This window comes from Elephantulus edwardii, unplaced genomic scaffold, assembly GCF_000299155.1.
Source record: "Elephantulus edwardii isolate Elephantulus edwardi_28Jun2011 unplaced genomic scaffold, EleEdw1.0 scaffold00139, whole genome shotgun sequence".
NCBI lineage: Eukaryota > Metazoa > Chordata > Mammalia > Macroscelidea > Macroscelididae > Elephantulus > Elephantulus edwardii.
In genome coordinates, this window is record NW_006399889.1 from 7,519,850 (window position 1) to 7,547,315 (window position 27,466).

The 27,466-nt window shown below is 37.3% G+C and overlaps 1 protein-coding gene across 1 annotated transcript in view; it reads left to right on the forward strand.

Annotated features, from left to right (window-relative positions):
* The window catches only part of TMEM236 (transmembrane protein 236), a 73,632-nt gene that overhangs the window by 11,386 nt on the left and 34,780 nt on the right, over nt 1-27,466 (forward strand). The window contains exons 2-3 of the mRNA XM_006894301.1: nt 11,321-11,393; nt 20,133-20,274. Of these exons, the coding sequence (XP_006894363.1) occupies nt 11,321-11,393; nt 20,133-20,274 (215 nt within the window). The remainder of the gene's footprint in view (nt 1-11,320; nt 11,394-20,132; nt 20,275-27,466) is intronic.

The following is a 27,466-nucleotide window of genomic DNA, read 5'->3' on the forward strand; positions in this document are numbered from 1 at the left end:
TGATGCTACCAATTGGTCCAGTGGTGAGAATCTTTGTCTTCTTGGCATTGAGACTCTGCAGCAAGCGCTTCAGGTCCTCCTCAATTTCAGCAAGCAGGGTTGTGTAATTTGTATAACTCAGATTGTTAATAGATCTTCCACCAGTCCTGACGCCATACTTCTCCTCATAGAGCCCAGCCTCTTGGATAATCTGCTCTGCATACAGGTTGAAAAGGTATGGAGACAGGACACATCCCTGACATACACCCTTCCCAATTTTGAACCATGCAGTACTTCTGTAATTTTTAACTGTAGATCAATTCTTTCTGATGCAGTGACTTTGTGTATTCTTTCCACCTTTTTCTTGTGTGTGTGTTTTTTTAATTTTACATTGATTTTGTGTACAAAGTTTATACACATTGTGTTTTATACAGTCATTCATTCATAATGTGTTTTATACATTTGTTATGATTTATAAAACATCACTAAAGCATGCCCTTCATTACCCTGTCTTTCCAGATCCCTGCAGGATCGTTCCCACTTCCTTTACATCCCTCTCCTTCCTCTACCCACCATGCAATCCTGTGATTTCTCCCTGCCCACCCTCACCCTTCTGTTCCCACTCATTGCCTCCTTGGATCCTCTTATACATTTTACTAGTTATCTTTCTGTTTTTACAATAGTGGTCCCATATAGTATAAATCCTTTTTAGACTAAGTTAGTTCACTCAGCATAATTCTCTCCAGTCTCTCTCAACTTATGTAATAATTTTTGAAATCATTGTTCCTGAGAACTGCATAGTATTCCATCATGTGAATGTACCATAATTTCTCAATCCATTCAGTTGTGGTTGGACATTCGGGCTGTATCTATGTTCTTGCAATTGTGAATAATGCTGTTTTTATATTTTTCATATAGTAATACCTTTACAGTATGTTTTATTCATATACATTTTCCTCTACTAGTGGAAGGAGGAGTAGCATCCACTTCCATAATAGCTTGCCTCCGGAAACCCTATGAACCTGGAGAGATGATGAAAGGCACCCAAGCTTCGAGGACTCTCCTTCATAGGGTCGCTATGATTCGCCTGCGACTCGACGGCACTTAATAACAACAACAACAACAACAGTTTATTCACAAAATTAGAATACAAATCTGAACAAATTATTTCCATTTCCCTCACCTCCCCACCCATCAAATTGTACAATCCAATGATTAATGCCCCGTTCCCCCTGGACATGCACATCCCTCTGCTTCCAGCCTTTCCCACCCCTCCTGGATCCCTATACTCATTCTACAATAATGGTTTTTATACAATATTTCTCTTTATGGGACTGAGTTAGTTCACTCAGCATAATGCTCTCTAGTGTCTCTCAAGTTAGGTAATAATTTACAAAGTTATTACTCCTGTGTGCTGCATAGTATTCCATTGTGTGAATGTACCATAATTTCTGAATCCATTCGTGTGTGGTTGGCCATTTGGGATGTTTCCATTTTCTTGCGATGGTGAATAATGCTGCTATGAACACTGATGTACAAATCTCAGTTTGTGCCTCAGTTCTTGTATTCTCAGGGTATTTTTCCAAGTAGTGGAGTGAATAATGCTGCTAGGAACACTGGTTTTACAATCCCACCAATAGTGTATGAGAGTTCCTATCTCTCCACATCCTTTCCAACCTTTATTACTTGCTGTCCTGTTAAACTTTGTCACTGCTACTGGGATGAGATGGTATCTCATTGTAATTTTGATTTTCATCTTTATTATTGCCACTGATTTTGAGGCTCTCTTCATGTGGCTGTTGGCTATCCAAATGTCTTCCTCTGAGAAAAGTCTGTCCTGGTAATTGTGTTATAAGACTTTTTCTTCTGGAGGCCTTGTAGGATTTGTTACATTTTTATTATGAGATCCTTGTCTGGATGGTGTTGCCAAATGTTTTTCCAATCAGTAGGTTTTCTTTTCACACTGTTGGAAAAAATATTTTATGCACACAGGGAGTCAGTATTTAGAAGGTCCCATGCATCAATTTTACCCTCTCCTGGTTGTGTATTTCTGGCAGTATTTGATCATCTCTTTATACTATAAGCAAGGCCTTAAAATCTTGGTCCCAATTTGTCTCTTATGATGTTTATGGTTTGGGGGGCTTTACACCTAGGTCTCTGGTCCACCTTGAGTTGATTTTTGTGTATGGTGAGAGGTGTGTGTGGATGTTGCTTCAACTTTCTGCAGGTAGCAGTTTAGTTTTGCTAACACTTTGTTAAAGAGGTTGTCATTTTCCCATTTGATAAATTTTGTTTCCTTGTTGAATATCAGTTGGCCATAGATCATGGATTAATTTCTGGGTTCTTGATTCTGTTCCATATGTCTGTCACTGTACCAGTACCATGCTGTTTTGGTTATTACAGCTGTCTAGTAGGTTTTGAGATAGGGTGTGCTATGCCTCCCACTTCATTATTGTTTTTCAGAAGCACTTTGCTTATTAGAGATCTCTTTCTTCTCCAAGTAAATTTGAGAATTGCCTTTTTATCTCCTTGAAAAATCAACTTTAAAAAAAAAACAACAAAAAAAGGAAAAACAAAAAAAAGAAAAAACAACAAAAAATGAATTTGGTAATTATATTTGGGTTTCATTAAACATGTAGATTGCTTTTAGTAAGGTTGTCATTTTCATTATATTGGGTCTTCCTATGCATGAACAGGGAATATTTTTCTATGTATTTAGAACTTTTACTGTTTCTTGAAGAAGAATTTTGTACTTGTCTTTGTACTTTGTCTTTTGTGTCTCTAGATAGATTTATTCCTTTGTTTTTGTTGTTATGTGCCTTTGAGTAGCTTGCTACTCCTAGTAAACCTATAGCTCTGAATTCTGCTCTATCTTGAGCCAACATTTTGCTTCTAACACACCTGCCCTCATTACCCCAGTCATTGAGTCAATTTAGCTCATTGATGGTCTTTCTCTCTTGCACTGTCTTTCCACACTCCAAAGCATAATGTCCTTCTCCAAGGATTGATCCTTCCTTGCAGCATACCAAAAGTATGTCAGATGGAGTTTCAGAATCCTTGCCTCTAAGGAGCAGTGTGGCCTTCTCCAGTACAAACCTGTTTGTTCTCCTATTAGTCCATGATAAGTATATTCAATACTCCTCTCGAGAACCACAGCTCAAAGGCATCATTACTCCTTATGTCATCCCTAGTCATTGTCCAGCTTCTGATGCATAGCAAGTAATTGTGAAGACCATGGCCTGGGTTAGGCTCAGCTTTGTCTCTGGACTGACATCACTGATCTTCAGAACTCTGGAGTGGTCCCTGACAGCAGACTTTCTCATTGCAATTCGTCTTTTGATTTCTTGGCTGTTAGTTTCAAGAATGTTGATTGTGGAACTAAGCAAGCTGAAGCTCTTAACAATCTCAATCTCTTCACTATGATCAGCCCAGTAGTGAGAGTCTTTGTTTTTTTGATGTCGAGTTGCAGTCCATATTGAAGACTACAGTCATTGACCTTCTGCAGCAATTGCTTCAGATCCTCCTCAGTTTCAGCAAGCAGGGTTGTGTCACATTCCCAGAAGTCCAGTGGGCAGGGCCTGAGTGTTTAAGTAGTTTTGGGCCCAAGGGCCACAGGACCTTAGGGCCAAGAAAACAACACTTATCTACCAGATCTTGAGGCTACATCACCCTCTCCTGAAAAATTATACTACTGTGACAGCAGTGTGCTGCAAATGGATGAGAAGAGCAACTAAGCCACAAGAAGACAGTCCTGGAGCAGAAAGTCAAAGCAAAGGACTTTGCCTCAGAACCATCTAGATAGAAACACTTCCCTAATATTAGTAAGTGAAATTTGGATTTAAAGACTTCAAAACTCAAGAGGGACTGGTCGCAGCATAAGAGACTGGCAGCAGCGCAAGGCATTCAGGATCATGGAAGCACAGAAGTCTTGAGACCTAAGCTATCATATCAAGGGCTATACGGGGAAGGGAGGCACTGAATGGGGTAGGCAAGAGCGGAAGGGGATGCTGGCAGAGCTGGGAAAGGGAGGGGTCAAGACACATGTGCCATGGGTGGGGAGCAACATTGAAACTATTGGTTGCTTCTATAATTAGGAAATGTCTTTCATCTACTCTTTTTATATAAAATGCTTGTCTGTCAGATACTATTCCAAATCTGAGCATTTAGATTAAGACAGACTAGGAAGAAGGATTTGCCATCTACTTCTGAAGTAACAAACCTAATGTGCAACAGAGCACAGTCAAAGTGGATTAGTAGATCTGGTGACTGAGGATGAGTCCTCAAATATGGAAACACAAAAGAAGAGGAACAGTTGTAAACAGATACTAATGATTGGAACATGGAATATGAGAAGCATTAATGTAGGGAAAGTGGATGTTTTTAAGAAAGAAATGGAATACATAAATATGGACATACTAGGTATTGGCGAAATGAGATGGATTGGTGTGGGACATTTTGAATCAGACATACGCCTGAGATGAAAAGGTGAGGAAAAATTATTTGTTCATAAGTATTTCTACTTGTGGTTGACTAATGTAAATGGTATTGCTTTCTTATTTTCCTTTTCTGTGTTTTCTTTGTTACTGTAGAGGAATCCCACAGACTTGTGTATTTTGATCTTATATCCTGCCACTCTACTAAATTGGTCTACTAGCTCTAACAGCTTTTTGTTGAGTCCTGGGTTTTTTCTGTGTACACTATCATATCATTGGAATATAGTGACAGCTGCACCATTTCTTTGCCAATCTGGATGCCTCTTATTTCCTTCTCTTGCTGTATTGCTCTAGCAAGCATTTCAAATACAATATTTAGTAGGAGTGCTTCCATCTTCTTTTGATGCTTCTTGGATTATTCAAGACTTTGCCCATAGCATTTCTAAGTATTATAACTAAGGCTTGAATTTGCTTTTCAGTTCTTTCAGCTTGAAAAAATGCCAAATAAATACTTACCTTTTTATTCTCTGAATCCAGCTGTTTTCAGTTTTTGTTATACTATTTTACTTTGTTTTCCTAAACTGTCCTTTGAAATCTTCTGTTTAACTCTAACTAGTAAATGTCTAAAATGAGGCTACTAGAATTTTCCTACAACAGTGATGTACCAGTGTGTTTTCAAATAGCTATGGCCTTACTTACTGGATTTTGCTCAATTTTCTCCAGTGCTTCTTCTAACAAACATTTCTCTAGTTGATTGTTTGGTAGACATTGTTCATGTGCTAAAATTAGATGTACAAGTCATCATATCCTCAAATTGACATCACTGCTACAATACATCTGAGTTCTGGACAGTGAATAATGATGACAGAAGAAGAATTGATGCCTTTGAGCTGTGGTGTTGGAAAAGACTATTGAACAAACCAACGACTGCCAAAGAACAAACAAGAGAACAAACCTTTGAGAAGGTGCAACCAGAGTGCTCCTTGGAGGCAAAGATGATAAAGCTTCATCTCACATACATCATGTTGCTAGAAGAGATTATTTCTTAAAGAGGGACATCATGCTTGGAAAGGTGAAGGGACAATTAAAGAGGGGAAGACCTCTCATTGACATGGTGACTGCTGCAATGGGCTTATGTATGGCAGAGATTGTGAGAATGAGACAGGACGTGAGGGTCCCTATGGGTCATACATGACAGCACCTAACAACAAGAGTCACTGTATCCTAAAATTTAGCTAGCATTCATGACCATTTACTCTCTGACTTCTAACAACTTTTTCGAACTAACTTTCTACACAGATTCTTCATACTGTCAGTGTTATTCACAAGCTACATTGCATTTTTCCTTAGGGAGTTTGTAATTTACTGTGAAAATGCACTGTTACACATGAGAATATTAGAAATTAGTGCAAAATTTTATACAAGAAATAACAAAATGTACAGCATAAATCACAATGGTGTGTTGTGTGTATCAGAGTTGACTTGATGACCATGAGTTTGCTTTGAATTGGGCCATGGATTCAATTTTGTCTTATAAAAATATGTAATAATGATGTAATGATGATGTAATGTGGAAGTTAAGTAAAAGTCCTTTATGATATGATGAACCTAATAGTTGTCCAAAGTACTGAAGAGCAAGGATGTCAGTCTGGAGACTAAAGTGTGTCTGATACAGGCTATGGCCTTTGCAATCACCTGCTATGAATTGAAAGGCTAGACAGTGACTAGGGATGATAGAAGGAGAATAGATGCCTTTGAGCTCTGGTATTGGAGAAGAGTGTTGAATATACCATGGATGGCTAAGAGAATGAACAGGTTTGTCCCAGAGAAGGTTAAATCAGGCTGATCCTTGCAGGCAAGGATTCTGAAGCTTCATCTGACATACTTTGGACATGTTGTAAGGAGGGACCAGTCCTTGGAGAGGGACGTTATGCTTGGGAGGGTAGAGGGACAGCACAAGAGAGGAAGACCTTCGATGAGATAGATTGATTCAGTGACTGGAGTAATGGGAGTAGGTGTGCTAGAGACAATAAGATTGGCAAGGGATAGAGCAAGGTTTAGTGCTGTTGTACATAAGGTCGCTATGAGTTGCAGGTGACTTGATGGCACATAACAACAACAACAACAGTTGTCAAAGAATTAAGAGAGGGATGCAACATCCTTAATCCCATGACAGCACTAGCTTGATGTACAAGGAAGATTGAGATTGTTCAGTTTCAGCTTGTTCAGCTTCACAATTAACTCTTGGCACCAGCAATCAGGAAATCAAAAGATGAATTCTATTAGGTAAATCTGCTGTCAAGGACCTTTCCAGAGTACTGAATAATAGTAATAACAGTCTAGAGACTAAGGTGCACCAGGCCTAGGCCATGGTTTTCGTAATTCCTTGCTATGTATCAGAGAGCTGGACAGTAACTAAAGATAATAGAAGAAGAATCTATGCCTGTGAGTTGGGGTGCTGGAGAGGTGTTGAATTTATCATAGACTGTCAAGAAAACAACAGATCTGTCCTGTTTGACCAGGGAAAAAACAATTTTCGCCTTGGAGGCAAGGATTTTGAAGCTCTTTCTCACATAGGCATGTGGCCAGGAAGGACCAGTCCTTGGAGAAGGATATCATTCTTGGAGGCATGGGGTGTGTGGGCAGCACAGAAGAGGAAGACCCCAGACGAGGTGGATTGACACAGTGACTTTGATAATGGGAGTAGGCATGCTGGAGACAGTGAGACTGGCTCAAGACAGGGCAAGCTTTATAACTGTGGTACATAGTGTCACCATGAGTCACAGGTGACCTGACAGCCCATAATAACAACATTACTTTCATCACACTTTGTCTTATGAAAGAGGAAAAGTGTAAGAAGTAAGGAGAGAGAAGAGGATTATCTCCAAAGAAGAGGGATATCACCAACCCAGAAGATCCAGGAGCAAAACCCATCCTTGTCATTTGAACCCCAGTCCTTATACTGGAAAACTCCTTGACAGTGGAGCTCTACAAATTTCTCATTTTCCCAGAAAAGAGCAGCATCAAAAGTTGACATTTATCACTAAGGAGGAGGAAGACACAGAGGGTTATAGACACTAATAGGTCATTATCAACTGAGCCCTACATTCCTCTCATTGTTGTCAAGACAGGAAAAGTCATAGGTGGCCCTCCATTGAGTATCAGAGACTATAAATCATACAGAAAGAAATAGCCCATCTTTCTCCTGCTAAGCTATTTGCGACTTTTGGTTTAGCAGCGCAAACCCTCATACACGAAAAAAGCTCTATTGGTACTGACAGGGGAGGTAGCCCCCTTTTAATTTTTTTTTGGTCAGCCATGGTTATTGCAAGGAAGGTCCCCTTTTTGATTCGTCCTTCTACTTTCCTCTTAGGGAGCTCTGGTGCCCTAGTGGTTAAAAGCTGTGCTGCAATCCCAAAGGCACATGGTTCAAATCACCAGCTGCTCTATGGGAGAAAGATGAGCAATATCCTCCCATGCAATTTACTACCTCTGATACCCCACTGGTGGGTCCTCTAAGGTGGGTTCATCCTGACTCAACAGCACACAAAAACAACAATAACCCTCCGCATATGGAGCTCTAAATGGCTTAGTCCTTAGGGATTAATAATGTATTAATTAGTATCTAATTATCAATATTGTTGTTGTTGTTGCTATGTGCTGTTGAGTTGCTTGTGACTCTTAGCGACCCTATGTACAACAGCCCTAAACCCTGCTCTATCTCTTGTCAATCTTACTGTCTCAGACACACCTATCCCCATTAGCCCAGTCACTGAATCAATCTATCTCATTGAGGATCTTCCTCTCCTGCACTGTCCTCCCACCTTGCAACATATTCAAAGTATGTCAAACGAAACCTCAGAATCCTTGCCTCTAAGAATCAGCCTTGTTTAACCCTCTCCAGGACAAACTTGTTTGTTCTCTTAGCAGTCCATAGTATATTCAATAGTCTGCTCCAGTACCAAAGCTCAAAGACATCAACTCTCCTTCTATCATCCCTAGTCATTGTCCAGCTCTCTAATGCATAGCAAGTAATTACAAAGACCATGGCCCATGTTAGGTGCACCTTGGTCTCCAGACTGACATCGTTGCTTCTCAGTACCTTGGAGAGGTCTCTGACGGCAGACTTTCCCAATGCAATTTGTCTTTTAATTTTCTGGCTGCTGGTACCAAGAGTCAATATATATTTATAAATATATAAATTAGTGTATCTATATATAAATGTATACATTGCTATGCACCTCTGAGTTGTAATGAACTTAAAGTTGACCGTAAAGCACATGGGAGGAAATTGCCCATCTTTCTTTCAAGAAGCCACTGGTGGATTCATATCACCAGAAAGCCAAAGCCTTTGGGTTAGCAGCATAACTCCCTACAGGCTAGGCAACCAGAGCTCCCTAAGGCTTTTATGCACAGTCTCCTCCCATAGAATTTACAGCCTCAGAAACCAAATGGAGAGTCAGTATGAGCTGCAATTAACAGGCGTGGGATTGGTTTGGACTCTTGATGTTTCCTAAGAGTGAGAAAACCATTCCAAGAAAGCAAGATTTTCTCAGAAATGTTAGTCAATTTCACCTTGGGTTGCAAAACTATACTATTGTTCTTGAAGTCTTGCACTGTATAAGTGAGATCATATCTAGATATTTACTAATCCCTTAGCCTTGGACTGGTACTCATTTATTAAATATTTCATTCACTCTGCTTTATGCTGCACCATCCTCACAATCTTTACTGTGTTCAACCCATCGTTATAGTCACTGTCCCAATGCACCTTGTTGAGGGTCTTCCTCTTTCTCTGATCCTCCATGTTATCCAGCACCATGTCTTTTTCCAAGGGCTGAACTCTCCTGACAACATGCCCCAAATACATATATACATTTATATATCAGTGATGCAAACCACACAGCTCCCTTTGCAATTGATTGATCACATCATAGGAAATCACTCTGTCATTATATAGCTTCCAAATCTCTGGGAATCCTGGTCTAGTCAAGTTAATAAATGGCTTTAACCATCACAACAGCCTGTAATATATTTTTTTTACAACAAAGAAGACAAGATTTGATGATACAACATGTATAGAGAAGGGCGTGAGTTAGAACTTAAATATGGCAAGTCTGAATTATGTGTTAGATATCTGAGTGGAAACATCAAATGCACAGTTGGTTTTTTAGTCCAGAGCTCAGGTGAGGAAAAAGGCGAGAGAGACAGAGAGAGAGAGAGAGTGAGAGAGAGTGAGAGAGAGAGAGTGTGTGTGTGTGTTGGAATATGGTATTTAAAAATAATAAAATTGAATGAGATGAAAAGAGATAATACAAAGTCCAGGAATAATTCTGGGAATACAACCTTTCTTTTAGAAATCAAATTGATAAGAACTCTATGAGTGCTCTTTAAAAAAAATAAAATCAACCAAAAAACCCCTTAGTTGTGAAGCTGATGACGACAGCCTTGTGTGTGTCAGAGTTGAACTGTGTGCCTTAGCATTTCCCAAGGCTTATTTTTGCGAGTTCTTCTAAAGCACTTTTGGGAAGCGGCTGAGCACATTCACTTTGTGCAGCCCCCAGAGATGCCCGTGAAAGCTCTAGACAGTCTTCTCATTAGGACAGAGCTCTGCCAATGAAGAGGAAAACCCCTAATTTAGAATCTCTTAGTAGCTCTGATTTTAATCAAGTGGTGCCAGCTTGGCTATGGGAGAGGAACAATACTGTCTGAGAAATTACCCATACATATTTTTACAGAAATAACACATGTTCTACAACTGTTTGCAAACAAGCACCCCATCTCTGTAGGTATTTCCAAAAGCATGCAATTCCAATTTAGGGCATATACAAAACTATCTGGATAGGGCATAATTAACAAACAAATGTAAAACATTCATGTTAATTGTATGGAAAAGCACAACTCTAACATCTTCCATAGCACTGAGGTAGGGAAAATCATGAGAAGATCAAGGAGAAATTCTTTGAATTTGAAAGAGCTGAACAGATTTTGCACCTTAGTGTAGAAATTTAGTTAACGTATGTATGTATTTAACTACCTTACTTCAGCTGGCCCACTGTCATAAAAGAAAAGAGGAGATGAACATTTCATGAGAGAAAATCTTTGAGTTTATTTTGCCTTCTATAAATTAATGATGCTGAATATCATTGAAATTTTGTGCCAAAAGATTATAATATTGTAAATAAATTTTATTTTCATTGATTACTTGGTGGACTGATCATGAAAGTTTAATAATAAAACACACATTTAAAAAATTATATGAGTATGCTTTAAATCTTTTTTGTTCACGTACAAAAATAGTATCCAAATGCTTTTACTTTAAATGATCTTAAGTTAATAGTTATCGTCTCTATTGTTGTAAAAAATAAGTTAAAAACATGAAATACACAAGCTCAAGAGTTACCTTGTTCTGTTTTTCACTTGGCCAGCAAAGCCTGAGAATTGTTCAAGATTCATATTAAACAAAATGCAAATGGTGACTTTCTTTTGATTTGTACTGTATTTTTTTTTCTAACTGGAGTCCTGGTGGCACAGTGGTTAAATCACATAGCTGCTAAATAGTTACTTCTATAAATATTTACAGCCTTGAAAACCCAATGGAGCAGTTTTACTCTGTTCTTCAGGGTCATGATGAGTCTGACTTGACTGGACCGCAATGGCTTTGATTTTGACAATGTTCTTTAGTGGTTTCTATGGTTTGCTAATTATTTGGAAATCGGTTCTTCCCTTTGCTCTCGAAAGTATGCTGGTATTTGTCTGTGTTCCTTTTTGCTATTTGCATACATTTGGGAAATGGAAATAGGGAAGCAGTAGCTTCTTAGAAAAACAATAGATGAATTAGCAGAATGTAACAGGAACTGTTGATCTTGTACATTATTGCTTTTGCTTATTTTTTTCTCCTTTCCTAGGAGACCTGTTATGATGATGTGTGTAGTACTCACCACACTTCCCAGCTTCAGCTTTTCTATAGCAGTGGCTGAGGTATGGAATTTTGACTTCTTCTGTTCTTAGGTTTTGAGATTTTTAAAAAATTCTCATTGTTGAAATTTGATAGAATGATGTCCTCAACAAATTTCTTCAGATTCATTTTATCCAATCTGCTTTCAAATTACAGTATATATATTTTAGTGTCTTGAGACTGTTGCTACTCCTGTAAATATCTAGAATATAACTTAAAAAAAAGAAAACAAAACCCAAACCAAACTCTTTGTATCTGTGTATAGCATCATTAAACAACAAAGAAGGAATTGTAATATAGGCACATATTTTCACCTTTTCCCAACCTTGTTTTTCATGATCATCTCCAGTTCTAAGGAGGAAACAACATGATCCTAAGAGCACTCACGTTCCCATACCTCTGCTATTACACCCATTGACAAATATTTTGCACTTACTATTTATTTGAAAATAATGCTGCGTTTCTATTTTGCCTGACTATGGTTTCAAAAGGACTCTGGAAGAACTTTCAAGTTGTGAAAACTTTATTATCCCAGAAAATGAAAAAAATAATATCTCATTAAGCTTAGTCATTTTCACGATGCTGTGCCACATGTAATTTTCATTTCTACAACATGTGCAACCTCAAGTACACTATCACATTCTATTTATTGAATAATTACTTATTTAGTACATATTGTGTGCCAGGCACTGCTAGGCACTAGGAGTAAAACACTTAGGAAATACAACAGTCTTTGCTATCAGTGTTGTATTTACTGTCTTAGGGAGCAGAGGAAATAGATAATTAGAGCAAATTTGATGAGTGTTGTGTGCAAAAAGGAATGAATTTTTTTTTTTTTTAAAGTGAACATGTGTGAAGGGAGGGAGAGGGAGGAAAATGTGCAACAATGAATGAATGAAAATCCAACTTTTATGTAAACTTTTGTTAAAATCACATTTAAAAGAAAAATAATTTTAAAAAGAAAAGAAAAAGGTGAATACTGGGCAATGAATGATGCCGTTAACAGTGGCATGATTGTTAATATCCACCCTAAACGTTATAGTAACAGTATACAGGGGTATATGCAACAATCTCAGAAGACTGTGCAGACGTACATCACAGCAAACAAGCTATAACAAACGAATTTCCAGTCTAGATTTTTCATTCTCCTCTCCCTGGGATACTTAGAAAGCATTTAAAAAAGATAAAATTACTTAAAATCAGTTGTAAGACTGCCTGTATCATAAAATGTTGGTGTATTTTCTTTTTGGATTCTTCCCATTATGTCTTAATTGCTGTTACATGTTTTAATTTCCGTTTTTTTCTTATTTAATGTTTCAGTGTGGAATAAGCACAAATGGAAAAATGAACAAAGCATAAATGTATGATATCAATGTGATATGAGAGCAACAAACCTGTGTAAAGGCTACTCAAATCAAGACCTAAAACATGTAGCTCTCTAGAAGTTGTCCCTATCTTCCTTATAAAGTTGTTTTTGTTGTTGTTAGGTGCCATAGAGTTGAGTATGACTTATAGCGATCCTATGAACAAAAGATCTGAACCCTATTCTATCCTGCACCATCCTCCTATTTCCTGACACACAAAATCCCATTGCAGCAGTCACCTTGTCAATCCATCTGGGTGAGGGTCTTCCTCTCCTTCGCTGACCCTCCACCCTTCCCAACATCATGTCCCTCTCCAAGGAATAATAGCCTCTTCTAGCAAGATGCCCGAAGTATGTGAGGTGAGACCTCATCATTCTAGCCTCCAAAGAGCATTCTGGGTGCATCCTCTCCAAGACATATCGACTTGTTCTATTGGCTGTCTATGAGATGTTCAGTGCTCTTCTCCAACACCACAGCTCAAAGGCTTCAAATCTTCTTCCGTCATCCTTATTCATTATTATAACTACTTTTAATTCCCCTCTGGCTTAGAAGTAACTTTTAAATATTAACATAGGTTAATTCCCCTATGTTTGAACATTTTATAAGGGGACTCAAACACACACACACGCACATGCGCGCGCGCACACACACACACACACACATTTGTAAATGGCTTCTTTTATTTGAAAGCATGGTTGTGAGAGACATTTGTGTCTTTGCAAATAACTCTAGAAAGTTTGTTCTGCTTCACGACTATGTAGAGTATTTAATTTTATGAATATATCACAACTTATTAATTGTAATGACTTCCAATAATGCTGTTGTGAATGTCTTTGAGCCTGTTTCCTGGTGTCCCCCTGCATGTCTTTCACCTGGTTGAACATCTCTACATTCAACTAATGGCCATGTTGTTGCTGTTATGTACTTTCCAGTCACTACCAACTCATAGCTGATACTCCAGTGGATTTTCAGAGAATGTTAATCACACTGAGGAAAATTGCCCATCTTTCTCCTGAGGAGCAGCTGGTGGATTTGAACTGTGTACCTTTTGGTTCACAGCACAACTCTTAAATATACAGTTGTGACTGATTATACCTAACAGTCTTCCCAGAAGTTCCTGCAGTTTGGACTCCTACTCGTGTGTGAACACTTTTGTTTCTCCATATCTCACCAGCGCTTACATTATAATTAGTTTTGTTTTAGTCATTCTGGTGGACATGTTCTTGAATGTCATTGTCGTTTCTGAGTTTCGTATGCTTTTGGTCATATTTTATTAAATGCATGTTCAAGTCTGTTGCTCATTTCTTACTGTGATTTTGTTGAGTATTTTTTTTCCATCTATGTGGAAGGAAAGAACTCTAATTACCATTTAGGGTTGGAATTTACTCATTTAGTCTTATGAGACTGAGTTAGTTCACTCAGTATAATGCCCTTCAGTCTCTCCCAAGTTATATAGTAATTTTCAAAATTGTTGCTTCTGTGCTGCATATTATTTAATTGTTGGAATGTACCACAATTTCTCAATTTATTTGGTTGTGGCTGGACATTTGGGATGTTTCCATGCTCTTGTGTTTGTGAATAGTGCTGCTATGAACATTGGTATGCAAATCTCCATTTGTGTATCAGTTCTAATTTCCTTAGAGTATATTCCTAGCAGTGGAATAGCTGGGTTAGCTATGTGGAATAGCTGGGTTACATGGAGTATCTATGTTAGCTTTTTGAAGCTGGGTTACATGGAGTATCTATGTTAGCTTTTTGAAGAATGCCAAACTGCCTTCCAGAGTGGTTGTTTGCAATCCAACACACAGTGAATGGGAGTTCGTTCCTATTTCTCCAACATTTGTTGCTTGCTGTCCTGTTAAACTCCGTCACTGCTATTGAGGTGAGATGGTATCTCATTGTTGTTTTGATTTACATCTCTTCGTCAGTTATTTTGAGCATTTCTTTATATGTCTGTTGGCCATCCAAATGTCTTTTGTAAAAAGTTTTTCCATGTCTCTTCCCTATATTTTGCAATTGAATTATCAGTCTTTTTCTTGTGGAAATCCTGTAGGATTCTGTAAACTTTTGTTACGAGACCCTTGTCTGAGATGGTATCGCAAAATGCTTTTTTCCTAGTAAGTAGGTTTTCTTCTTCTTCTGTTGGAAAAAAGTTTTTTATGCACACAGGGATTTAATCTTCAGAAGGTCCCATTCATCAGTTTTATTCCTTTCTGGTTGTGTATTTCTAGCTTTATTTGACAGCCTCTTTATACCATAAGTGAGGCCTTGCAAGCTTGGTCTCAATTTGTCTCTCATGATCTCTATGGTTTTGGGCTTTATGTCTAGGTCTTTGATCCATCTTGAGTTGATTTTTTTTTTTTTATGGTATGAGGTGTGGATCCTACTTCAGCTTTCTGAAGGTAGCAGTCCAGTTTTGCCAGAACCATTTGTTAATGTGGTTGTCATTTCCCTACTTGGTACATTTTGTTTTCGTATATAATATCAGTTGACCATAGATGGGTTAATTTCTGGGTGCTCAATTCTGTTTCACTGGTCTATGTGCCTGTTATTGTACCAGCACCATGCTGTTTGGGTTATCATCAGGGTATGCTATGCCTTCCACTTCATTCTTGTTTTTCAGAAGTACTTTCTATTCAAGATCTCTTTCTCTTCCAAATAAACTTGACAAATTGCATTTTCTATCTCTTTGAAAAATTAATTTGGTATCTGTATTGATATTGTGTTAAAACATGTACATTGCTTTGGATAGGATCACTCTATTGAGTCTGCCTATCTGTGGACAGGGAACATTTTTCCATTTATTTGGGTCTTTTATTGTTTCTCACAGAAGTGTTTTGCAATTTTCTTTGTAAAGGTTTTATGTCTCTCTGTTGTTCTGTACCATAAAGTTGGAGTAGTTAGTAGTCTTGAATTGCATGTCTTCATGATTGAAGTGCAACATCTTGCCACTAGGCCATTAGAGCTAGGTTTATTCCCAAGTATCTCAATTTGTGGTTGGCTATTGTAAATGGTGTAGGAAAAGGATGGGTTATCTCCTCCGAGGTGATTACTGCATCTGAAAACCCTCTGGAGGGTAAACTTTGGGTCGGTTCTAATTCTATGGTGCACAATAACCACTCTATAAATGGTTTTCCTTTCTTATTTCCCTTTTTTGTGTTTTCTTTGTTACTGTAGAGGAATCCTAGACTTGTGTAAATTTTTCTTTTATCTTCCCATTGCCTAATTGGTCTACTAGCTCTAATAGTCTTTTTGTTGAGACCTTGGGCTTTTCTGCGTACACTATCCTATCTTCTGCATATAGCATCTCTTTGCCAATCTGGATGCTTTTCATTTCCTTCTCTTGTAGTATTGCGCTAGCAAGTATTTCCAATGCAATATTGAATAGGAATTGTGACAGTGGGGATCCTTGTCTGATCCCTGTTTGCAAGGAGAATGCTTTTAGTCTTTCTTGATTGAGAAAGATATTGGCACTTGGTTTTGTGTATATACTTTTCAAAATGTTCAGAAAATTCCCTTCCATTCCTATTTTACTGAGTGTTTTGATCAAGAAGGGGTGTTGAATTTTGTAAAAGACCTTTTCTGCATCATTTGGTAGGATCTTTTTATTTGCTTGTTAATGTAATGAATTACATTGATACTTTTTCTTATGTTGAACAATCCTTGCATACTTCTTATGAATCCTCTCGTCATGATGAATTATCTTTTTTATGTGTTTTTGGATTCAATTGGCCTGGATTTTGTTAAGGATTTTTGCATCATTATTCATAAAAGATATTGATTTGTAGTTTTCTTTTTTTGAAAATATCTTTGTCTGGTTTTTGTATTAGTATTATGCTTGCTTTATAGAATAACTCTGTGAGTGTTCCTTCTTTTTTTCTTTTTTAGAATGATTTAAGTAGAATTGGTGATATATCTTCTTTGAATGTTTGGTAGAATTCAGCTGTGAAGCCATCTGGTCCAGGACTTTTTTTGTGGGGGAGTCTTTTTACGACTTGCTCAATTTCTTCTTTTGTGATGAGTCTGTTCAAGTGTTCTACATCTGTTCACGTTGTGTTCACAAGGAATTTGTCCATTTCCTCTAGGTTTTCAAATTTTCAAAGTATAGCCTTTCATAATATTCTGATATTAATGTTATCTTTTAAGTTAATTTGAATTAAAAGTTTATGCAGCAGATTAGTATACAATTTAATCATTCATATATATACCTATATATATTATCTCTTGCTGAGTGAAAATATAACCTATAAAATACTCTAAACTCATTGCCATAAATTCAGTTCTACCTTGTAGAAGTGAATGTTTCTTGTGCCTTGATTAAGAAATATTTTTCTACCATAGAATTCAGAAGATATTTCCCTATAATGTATTTTGGAAGCTGTATTGTTTTTCTTCACCATTTTGACTTAAGATTAATGATCCATTTGGAATTGACTTTTGAATATATTGTATAGATTTTTGTATATATTATCAAATTGTATTTTTTTTTCTAAATACTATTCAATGGTCCCAGTACCATTAATTAAAAGGATTGTTCTTTACTATTTCCTTAAGGTTCTATCTTTCTTCTAAGACAACTGTGTATATGGACTGTCTGCTTCTGGGTTTTCTTTTTTTTTCCTTCTGGATTTTCTATTCTGTCTCCTCTTACTGCCTAATTTCCTGTTCCTATGCCAATACTGTTTTTGTTAGGTGCTGTCAAGTAGATGCCAACTCATAGTGACATTATGTTCAATGGAGCAAAAGCTTGTCCTGTGCTATATTATCTTCACAGCCTCTTCTGTGCTTCAGCCCATTATCACAATCACTGTACTAGTCCGTCTCATTGAGGGTCTTCCTCTCTTTCACTGATCCTTTGCCTTTCCAAGCATAATAGTCTTCCCAAGGACTGGCTGCTTCTGACAATGAGCTTAGAATACATGAGATTAAGTTTTCCCGTCTCAGCTTTTTAGGAGCCCTTTTTTTGGTTACAGTTCCTCCAAGACATATTTCTTGTTTTTTCTGCCTGTCTATGATATATTCAATATTCTTTCCCAACATTACAATTCAGAGGCATCAATTCTTCTTAGCTCTTCCTTGTTCAGTGTCTAAATTTTACATGCAAAAGGGAACAATTAAAAATACTGTGACTTGTGTCAGGTGTACCTTAACCAACAATTGACATCATTGTTCTTTAGCACTTAAGGAAGTCCTTGACAGCAGATTTGCCTAATGCAAATCTTTATTTTACGTCATTGCAAATTTTTATTTTATCTTACATAATTGTTTCCTGTAATACTCTTTGAAACACTATTTTTTTCCCTTTATTTTTTAAAATTGGTTTTCTTTCAATAATTCATTTACATTGTGTTTTATTCATGTATATATGTTTTATACAATCTTAAATTTATATTGTATTTAATACAACATTCATACACATTGTATTTTATATAAGTAATCACTGTTTATCTATGCCCATTATTTCCCCCTCTTTTCAAGTCCCCATTGAATCTTTCGTATTTCTTCACCACTCTCCCCAATCCACCCACTAAACTCTGTTATGTTAGTGATTTCTGCTCTTACTTTTTTCTGTCCCTTTTCCCCATTCCCTTTTCTTTTCTGCATATTTTACACTTATCTTGCTATATTTTACAATAATGGCCTTATGCAGTAGTTGTCCTTATGAGATTGAGTTAGATCATTCAGCATGATATTCTCTAAACTCTCCCATGTTATATTGTATTTTATGAAATCATTATTCTTTATACTGCATAGTACTCCCTTGTGTGAATGTACCATAATTTCTCAACCCATTTGTTTTTTTCAGGAGCTTTTGGACTGCTTTAATATCTTCATATTGTGAACAATACTGTTGTGAACTTAGGTGTACAAATCTCTGTGTCTGAGTTCTAATTTCCTTGAGAGCTATTCCTAACAATGTAATAGCTGGATCATATGGGATTTTATGTGCAGCATTTTGAGGAAACGTCAAACTGCCTTCCTCAATGGCATTACCATTTTATAATTTCTGTGCTTGAGTGTTCCCAACATTTATTGCATTCTGTTCTGTTAAACTGTGCTACTGCTACTGGGGTAACATGATATCTCATTGTTGTTTTAAAATACTCATTGGATTCAGAAGACTACATCTTTCTACCTTTTTCCCCTTTAAAGTATCAATCTTATCATATTTATATATAAAGTTTACAATCACTTTATAATTTCCCACAAAAATTTGAGATTTTGATTCAGGTTACATTGAGGCTTAAAAAATTAAAACAATATTTTAAAGTCTTATTTTTTGATGTTTTGCTCTTGCTATGCAGAAATAATTGTAAAAAGTTGCAGGTTTTTTAATGCTATCAGATAGCCTGTGAATAATAATATGTGATTTCCCCTCATTCGGCTATTGATTTCTCTATTTTAATATACTGACAAGGACTTTCAGTACAGGGTTGAATAGATGCAGTTGCAGTGGCATCTTTCTTGTGTCTCCTTGATCTCAGGGGACATCTTTCAAAACTAGTAATTATTATAGATGACTTTTTAAATCCCTTAATCAGATGAAGAAAGTGCGCAAAGCCTAGTTGGACTTCTAATAGTTATTCCTACATTTTTATTTTTGTCTCCTTCACTTTTTATGGAGAGCTCTGATATCATTAGTCTCTAGTGAATGATTCTACCAACCCAGAGGATACATGTATCTGGAGGATTGAATCCACTAGATGCTCCTCAGAGAAAGATGGGCAGTCCCTCTCTTTCCTCCCCTAGACCCCCTCCAGTTTGAATTTACAGCCTTGGAAATGCAGATGAGAGTTACTGTGAGTGGAAGCCACTAAATGGCAGTGAGATTGAGTTTTTTGGTTTTGAGCTTTTTGAGCTTTTCTTGAGACTGAGTGGCTGTGTTTACCAAAGAGATTGGGAAGAAATATCCATTCTATCATTATCAAAAGACCATTACTAAATTTTGAATGCATTTACCAAACTTCACCTTTTGGTAAAGCTCTGGTAGCTTAATGGTAAGAATTTGTACTGTCATCAGAAAGGTATGCAGTTCAAATCCATCAGTTGCTCTGTGGGAGAAAGATGGACGGTCTCCTCCCATGTGATTAGATGCTTCTGAAAACTCACTAGAGGATCAGCTATAAGTTGATTCTCTTTGGAGGGGACTTAACAAGAGCAACAACAACAACTACCTATAACTGAAAATTCTTCCATTAGTATGAATCCTTTATCACAACTGTTTCTCCTATCTTTAGAAATTATTCTAGACCTTATAGCCCTTAGATCCCAAGGAACGGAAAATAAAGATTCTGGGGTTTAATAATATATTATGATTAGTTTGATACTGATTTCACATTATGAAAAAAATTCTGAAGCACAATGATTCAATACTTCTCTATGGTTTTCTAAACACAGGTCCAAAAGAATATTAATGGCACTGACGATAATTCACCTGATCCCTTACCAGACCTCTCAGTATCTCTGGTTCTGACTTGCCTAATTGTGGTTGATATTATTGAGAAAATCAGGGTATATCCTCTCAGAGGGAGTCAAAAAAGTAAGTATTTTTCTAAACTATGACTTTTGAAATGTTTAATCTATTATTCACTAGTTACTCCTTTATATTTAATGATGCCTTTTTTTAGGGCTGTTATTACTGATACATTATAATTGTGAATTAATTATTTTTATAATAAATTTATTGTAAAAGGTATACTGATAGTAATCATCCTTTGTGATTTATATTTCAACATATTGATAAATTAATAAAGTAATAAATATTAAATACCTTGAGGTGTATGCTAGGAAGTAAATTGAGTAAATGTTTACATATTTTTTCTAAGAGCACTCTTAGAACTTTAAATTTAGATGAGTAAATAGTTTGGTTTGGATACCTTTGCTAGAGGACTTAATGTGATTACTGTAGTTTTGTCATAGACCATTGTGTGCTTTTAACTGTGGACTGTAGAAAGGCCTGTTATTACACTAATGAAGAAATCTGTGATATGCCACATTCTTCCACAATTACCAACTAAAGCCAAGTACAGGTTGACCTAAAAAAGATATTTTATTAGTGGAATGTTTTGCTTGTACAGCCATACATACTTTAAATTTCCACTTACTTGCATATGAAAATAAATGTATTTCTCCTGAAATAGTTTAATGCGGTAGGTAACATATACTAGGATTTGTCAGATAATGAATCTGAAATGGGTAGATCTTGCAAGGAGTCCTTTGAGTGGCATAAATAGTTACGTACTTGGAAGCTAATGGAAAGGGTAAAAACAATTATGAGATATAATTTCACCCCAGTCAGAATTGCAAAATTTAGCAGAACAGCAAGCAACAAATGCTGGCGAGGTTGTGGAGAAACTGGAACCCTTATTCACTGTAGGTGGAAGTGTAAAATGGTGCATCCACTGTGGAAAGCAGTGTGGCACTTTCTCAAAAAGTTGCAAATAGAGATACCATTTGACCTAGCAATTCTACTACTGGGAATATACCCCAAAGAGACCATAGCTGACATCCCAGCAGATATATGCACACCCATGTTTATCTTGGCTTTGTTCACAATGGCAAGGAGTTGGAAACAACCTAAGTGCCCATCAACAAACGAATGGATAGAGAAGCTGTGGTATATTCACACAATGGAATACTATGCTGCATTGAAAAACAAGGAACTCATGCAATATTATTGCAAATAAAAAATAAAATGGGTGACTCTGGAGGACATTATGCTGAAGTACATCAGTCAAAAAGGACAAATACTGCATGGTGCCACTGTTGTAAAACAGGACTGACATCGGGGTTGGAGGGAGACTTAGATGGGTTCAGTAATTTATACTGCATTGAAACAGATGAGGGAGAAAATTGTTTAAAAGGGATATGTGATTAGGTATTTTTGTCATGACAGGAGTCCAGAGTGAAGGCTGCATAGTGGAGTAGACCTGGGGGGGAGGGATTGTAAAACAATGAAAGAATTTTACTTTTCCAAGAGGGTAGTGTACTGGGGGGGGGTGTTGGGAGGGTAGAAAAGTGAATCAATGGAAACCCAAAGTCTCTGTAAATTTTCATTGAAATTAATAATAAATTTTGAAAAGATTATATAATGATAATAATGAAAAAAGACAATCCCTCAGAAAGAGAGTGGGAAAAAAAGGATAAAGATTTCAGTCTAGAAAGAGACACATCAGGAAAAGGTCTTGGTGATCTATTGCCAAAAAAATCAACCACAGAAATCTCTATGGGGCACTGACACAGGGGTACCATGGGTTTGATCTGATTTGAGGACAGTTGGTTACTTAGATTTTGTAAAATCAGTTCCTGATCAAGTGGGCAGAGGAAATTACGTAAGTCCTTAGGACAATGCTTGGAGTGGTGGGAAGGATTATCAGAGGCAGGCAGGAAGAGCTCAGTCAGTTATGTCAGTTATCACCACTCTGCCTTTCACCCTTGCTCCTTGAATTGAAAAGCAAAACTGAGATAAAGGACACAAGAAATCTGACTCTCTGAGTTTCACACTTTGTACTTTGTCCTTAAGTGGGAGATAATAAGTTGTTATGTTTGAAAATCACAGATGACAAGGTAGATGTCAGCCTGCTAGACAAAGACACTTCTAATTTTTATTTGTACTTCAGAGTCTTTACATTGAAGTGTATTTATCTTCACTCACTCCCATACTCACTCACTCTCACCAAGCTGCTTCTAACTTACAGTGACTTTCCATCAGGTTTCTGAGATTGTAAATAAAAATGAGAGGTGACTGCTCTTTTTCCCCCTGAGGTGGATTTGAATCCCTGGAGACTATCTACCTTTGGGTTTGTAGGGCAACATATTATGGGCCACCGGAGCTCTCCTGTATTTATCTTGAGCTGAAAAAATGTGTATTTGAGAGTGTTCATTCTCGTTGTTACTTATCTAGTCCTTTAAAAGATACAAATCTATTTGTAATTAGACTATTTTCCATGTTAATAATGACCTTTTCGATTCAAGATTTTAATGAAAGATTTTTTTTAAAAACAAGAGTATATATTTTTGGGAAAAAGTCAATGGCATTTGTAAATGTCAATTTTCAAGTTTAAAGTGGATTACCCCCCTAAATCTGGAAATGGTGATGATGGTGAGAATCGAAGTGAGAAGAGCCCAAAGCAATCAGTTTTGGGTAAAAAAGATTCCTGGACATTTTGTACAACTGAGTCTTAGTTGAAGAGACTCCTTCCTAAACTCAGTATCAGGAATTTAATGAGAGTTTAATGTTTGGCTTAATAGTCTCATCATTTTAAAAAAGTCACACTTGGAAAAACTAGTGTTCACTCAACATGCCTCTGTAAATTTTCTATCATCTATCTATCTATCTATCTATCTATCTATCTATCTATCTATCTATCTATGAATGGTTCAGAATGCATCCATACATGTCTGCTTATAGAAGCTGTGATCATCACTAGATGAAACTAATTAACAACGCTTGGCTTTATGGATACTCTAATACCATATTTACCATCTTAATTCCAAGCAACAAAGCTTTGTCCATTGTGTAATCTTTTATTTTTTAAATTTTAAAAGTTATTGATAAATGAATATGTGTAAAAGTTTTAAAGCATGTTAAGTGTGCTTAAAACTAGTCTTTTCTGAAAACTTCCTACTAAAGTATAAAAGCTCATTGTCACCAAGTCAGAACTGACTTCCAGCAGATTTTTGGAGGCTGTAAATTGCGAGGGAGGAGACTGCCTGTCTTTCCCCTGAGGGGCACCTGGCGCATCAAACTGTCTGTCTCCCTGTTGCTTATCACCACAATCCTCTAGGCAAGCAGAGCTTCCTAACTTCCTTTTACAAACAACATTTTTTAGCATTAAGTAATTCCTATACCTCACCTTTTATGTGTGTTGCTTCTTTGCATAGAGTAAGCTTCAATCACATGGGAATTTTTTTCTGATACATAAATAGACCACAGATGTTTATAGAATCTAATAATGTCAAACTCCAAGTCATGTGAACCCATAACAAGAATGCAAGATACAGCTTGGATGCCCTCTACGAATTTTGGCGAGAATACAAATGTGCTCAGCTCTTACTAGTCTGTGATGTGAGCACCTTAACATTTCTGTGAAATCGGATAGTTCAACTCCAACCTACTTAACAATTGGCCTTCCAGATCTCCTTGCTCCCACCTTACTCTTTCTCTCATCTTGGAACAGGTCCTCAGTGCGTCTCCTGTATTTCTTCGTTGGTCTAGCTCTGTGAATCTCATTTTCCTCCCACTTTACTTTCAGCTGACCTCTTTCTCTAAGCCACAGTAAGAACTGCTTCTACTTGCCTCTGGGATATTGGTCAATGATCTGTTGGTGCTTTAGATTAACCACTTTTCATCTGCTGATTGTGAAATTGACCTTCCTCTTCAATTCTACTTTTCCAGTGAGGTCTTATGCAGAGTAGCGGAATAACTATTTTAGTTTGGAAATAGCACTTCCAACCCCAGAAGGTGTATGTGTTAATAGATTGGACTTTACTAATGATAAGTGATGACTATTATAGAAGCGAACCACCATTTCCCTCCTATCCTTAGTCCTCTAGCAGAGTCTGATAGACCATTTCCGGATCAGTATTGGAGCTCTGGTGGTGTAGTCCACAGGAAGTTGCACTGTTAACCCTAAGGCTGCACCTCTCTGTGAAGCATTACTTTGCATTACCTGGAGGCAAAACAAGCCTCCCATTCAACGTCTTGGGATTGCTGCTGCTCTGTGGCCAAGCCCAGCTTTGCACTTGGATGACAGTCATCTGAGAGGAAAATGCAGGTGTGTGGTACAACAAATACAAGTACATACATTAATACACATCAAATAACTTTTTGTTTCTTTCCTTTTGTATGATTCCATTTCTAATGTTCTATTCTTCTTAAACAACATACTAATATTAAAATTTGATAATGTGCTGTCAAGTCAGAACTGACTCATAGCTGACCCTCGAGTAGGTAGATTGCACTGGAGGAGACTGCCCATCTGTCTCCTTCATGGGAGGTGCTGGATTCAAACCACCAACCTTTGGATTGGCAGCGTAACTCTTTATTCACTAGGCTATCAGAGCTCCAATCATTTTAAAAGGATATAAAAGAGAGACAAACAGCAAGAAAGGGGCTGGGAAAGAAGAGGTAGAAAATAGAACTCAATTCTTAATCAACAAACCAGAGATTTGTAGGTGATAGAATCTTGACATACTTTTTTTTATTAAGAAACTCCCCCCCCCAAAGAAAAGAATTTTTTTTAAAAGAAACCCCATTATGTAACCTTTTAAAAAGTGTGTGGTGGATTCCATTCTTGCTGTTACATAATCTTCTACAGCACCTTTCTTATTGGTTGACTAGTTTCCAACCTGCCAGTCCTCAGTCAATTTGTCATATTGTGGTAGCTGGCTGTGCTGTGACGCTGGAGGTTGTGCCACCAGTATTTCATCCATGGTGGACAAAGTTTAGTAGAACTTCCGGATTAAGACTGGGAACCAGGTCTGGCCATCCACTTCTGAAATAATGGACCCTCAAAAATTCTATTAATAGCAATGGACCAATATTGTATATTGTGCTGAAAAATGACACACTCAATTTGGAAGATACTCAAAATACATCATGACTGCAATGGGATTAAACAGAACAGAGAATGAGAGGATTGTGCAGGACTGTTCTGTTTACATTGTTGTTATTATGTGCACTCAAGTTGCTTGCGACTCATAGTGACCCTGTGTACAAGAGCCCTAAACCCTGCTCTACCCTCTGCCAAACTCACTGCCTCGGTTTACATTAAGACATTATGAATTGGAAGTGACTTGATTGTCTCTTGTTCAGAAAGACTGGGCGGAAAAGGACTAGGATAAGGATTTTTGCTGTTGTCGTTATGTACCATAAAGTCAGAACCAACTCACAGCTGATCCTCCAAGTACATTTTCAGGCCAGAAATTGCACAGGAGGAGATCGCCTGTCTTTCTCCCATGAAGAAGCTGGTAGATTTGAGCCTCGAGCCATTGAATTGGCAGTGCAACTACCATTAAGCCACAAGAGCTCCTGAGGATAGGAGTAGAATACCTATATAAATGACACATGTTTGAGTTGAGAAAAGGAAATCCTGAATGAAGCCATGATTAGTGCACTTGTATATGTGTGTGTTGAAAGTGGTGTATGTTTAAAGGACCTTGTGGTGTGTGAAAGTCGGGAAATATACCGCAAAGTGACTGGGCAAATCGAATCTGAGGCCTGAAAGAGTTAACTGCTGCTGAAGAAGAACCGAATGATACTAGGATGGTGACCGCACCGAGTGTCCTCAGAAGACCTGGAGCATCTGCACATGCCCAGACTCCTTGGCAACAAAGCTGCCAGAAGAAAATGACTGTTGTGGGTTGGCTGCACAAGCAGAGTGATACAGAAGAGGGTTATAGAGGATTGTCTAAATCGTGAGACGAAGAGTGGTTTGTCTCCTTTAGGGTGACATCTGCCTAGTCAGGGAGGGCTTGCTGGAGGTGAGATCAGCAGGCTATTTGAGTGGGAAACATCAGAGCCTTGCAGAGGAGGTGGTTTCACTGTCACATCGGTAAGAGGTGCCAGGTATGATCTTGGCAGGGTAAGGTTTTCAAATAAATCTTCTCACAGTGGCCCCCGTCCAGTTCCTTCTGTGCAGTCTCTATAATAGCCAAAGTTGTGAGCCAAGTGGTGCAGGGACCTTAGCAGCAGTATAGATGATTATTTCCTTAGGTTAAAAGCCTACATGTGAAATTTTTGGCTCTGTGTAGACACAAGGCTTTAAGGTTTGTTATATATGTAGTCACTTTGCTTTCTGTCTCTCTTAAGAATGTCCTAATTTACCCTCCAAACAGCAATGTAAGAAAATACCTGTTTATCCTCACCCTTGTAACCCAGGATAATTTATTCCTTTTTGCCTTTGCCGATCTCATAGGCAAAAATAGTATCTTATTGCATTATAATTTGTCTTTTAAAGTCTTAGTTGAATTGAACATTTCCCCTTAGATTTATTAGCTATTTGTACTTTTTAAAAAAAAAAAATTTTGTATTTGTGTCCTTAAGCTTTTTTTGTGTCGATTGGCCATTCTTCAAAATTTGTTTTTTAAAAATACCACTGATTCTTGATCTGTCATAAATGTAGGATGTTTTCAAACTTATCATTAGTCTTTTTTATTCTTTTGAATTATTATTATACTAGTTTATTTACAAAATTAGAATACATTGTTTTTCAGACCAGATTCTTCCAATTTCCCTCACATCCACATCAAATCATTTGTCTTTGAATTTTATTATGGTGATTGGTGAATTCTGTATTTTGTGTTATGCTTGAACATCTTATTTCAGTCCAAAGCAATGGAAATATTTACCATTTCCTCCAAAATTATTTGCATTACATGTCTAATCAAGAAAATAAATTGCATTCTTCATAGCTCAAAAATTCAGTTCAGTCATGGTGGCATAGTGGTTAACTGCTTAGCTACTAGCCAAAATCTCTGTGGTTTTAACCTTCTAGCCACAAGAGAAAGATGTGGCATTCTGTTTCCACAAAGATTTACAACCTTGAGGACTCTGCAGGATAGTTCTACACTGCCCTATTAGGTTGCTATAGGATCATCATTGATTGGAAAGTGGTAGGTTTGGTTTTAACTCATAAATTAGACATAGATATTTATGTCATTTGGCAAAACTTGTGGTTGCCGTGAGGCTGAACACTGTGACACTGATGTGTCAAATGCATTAATGGCTG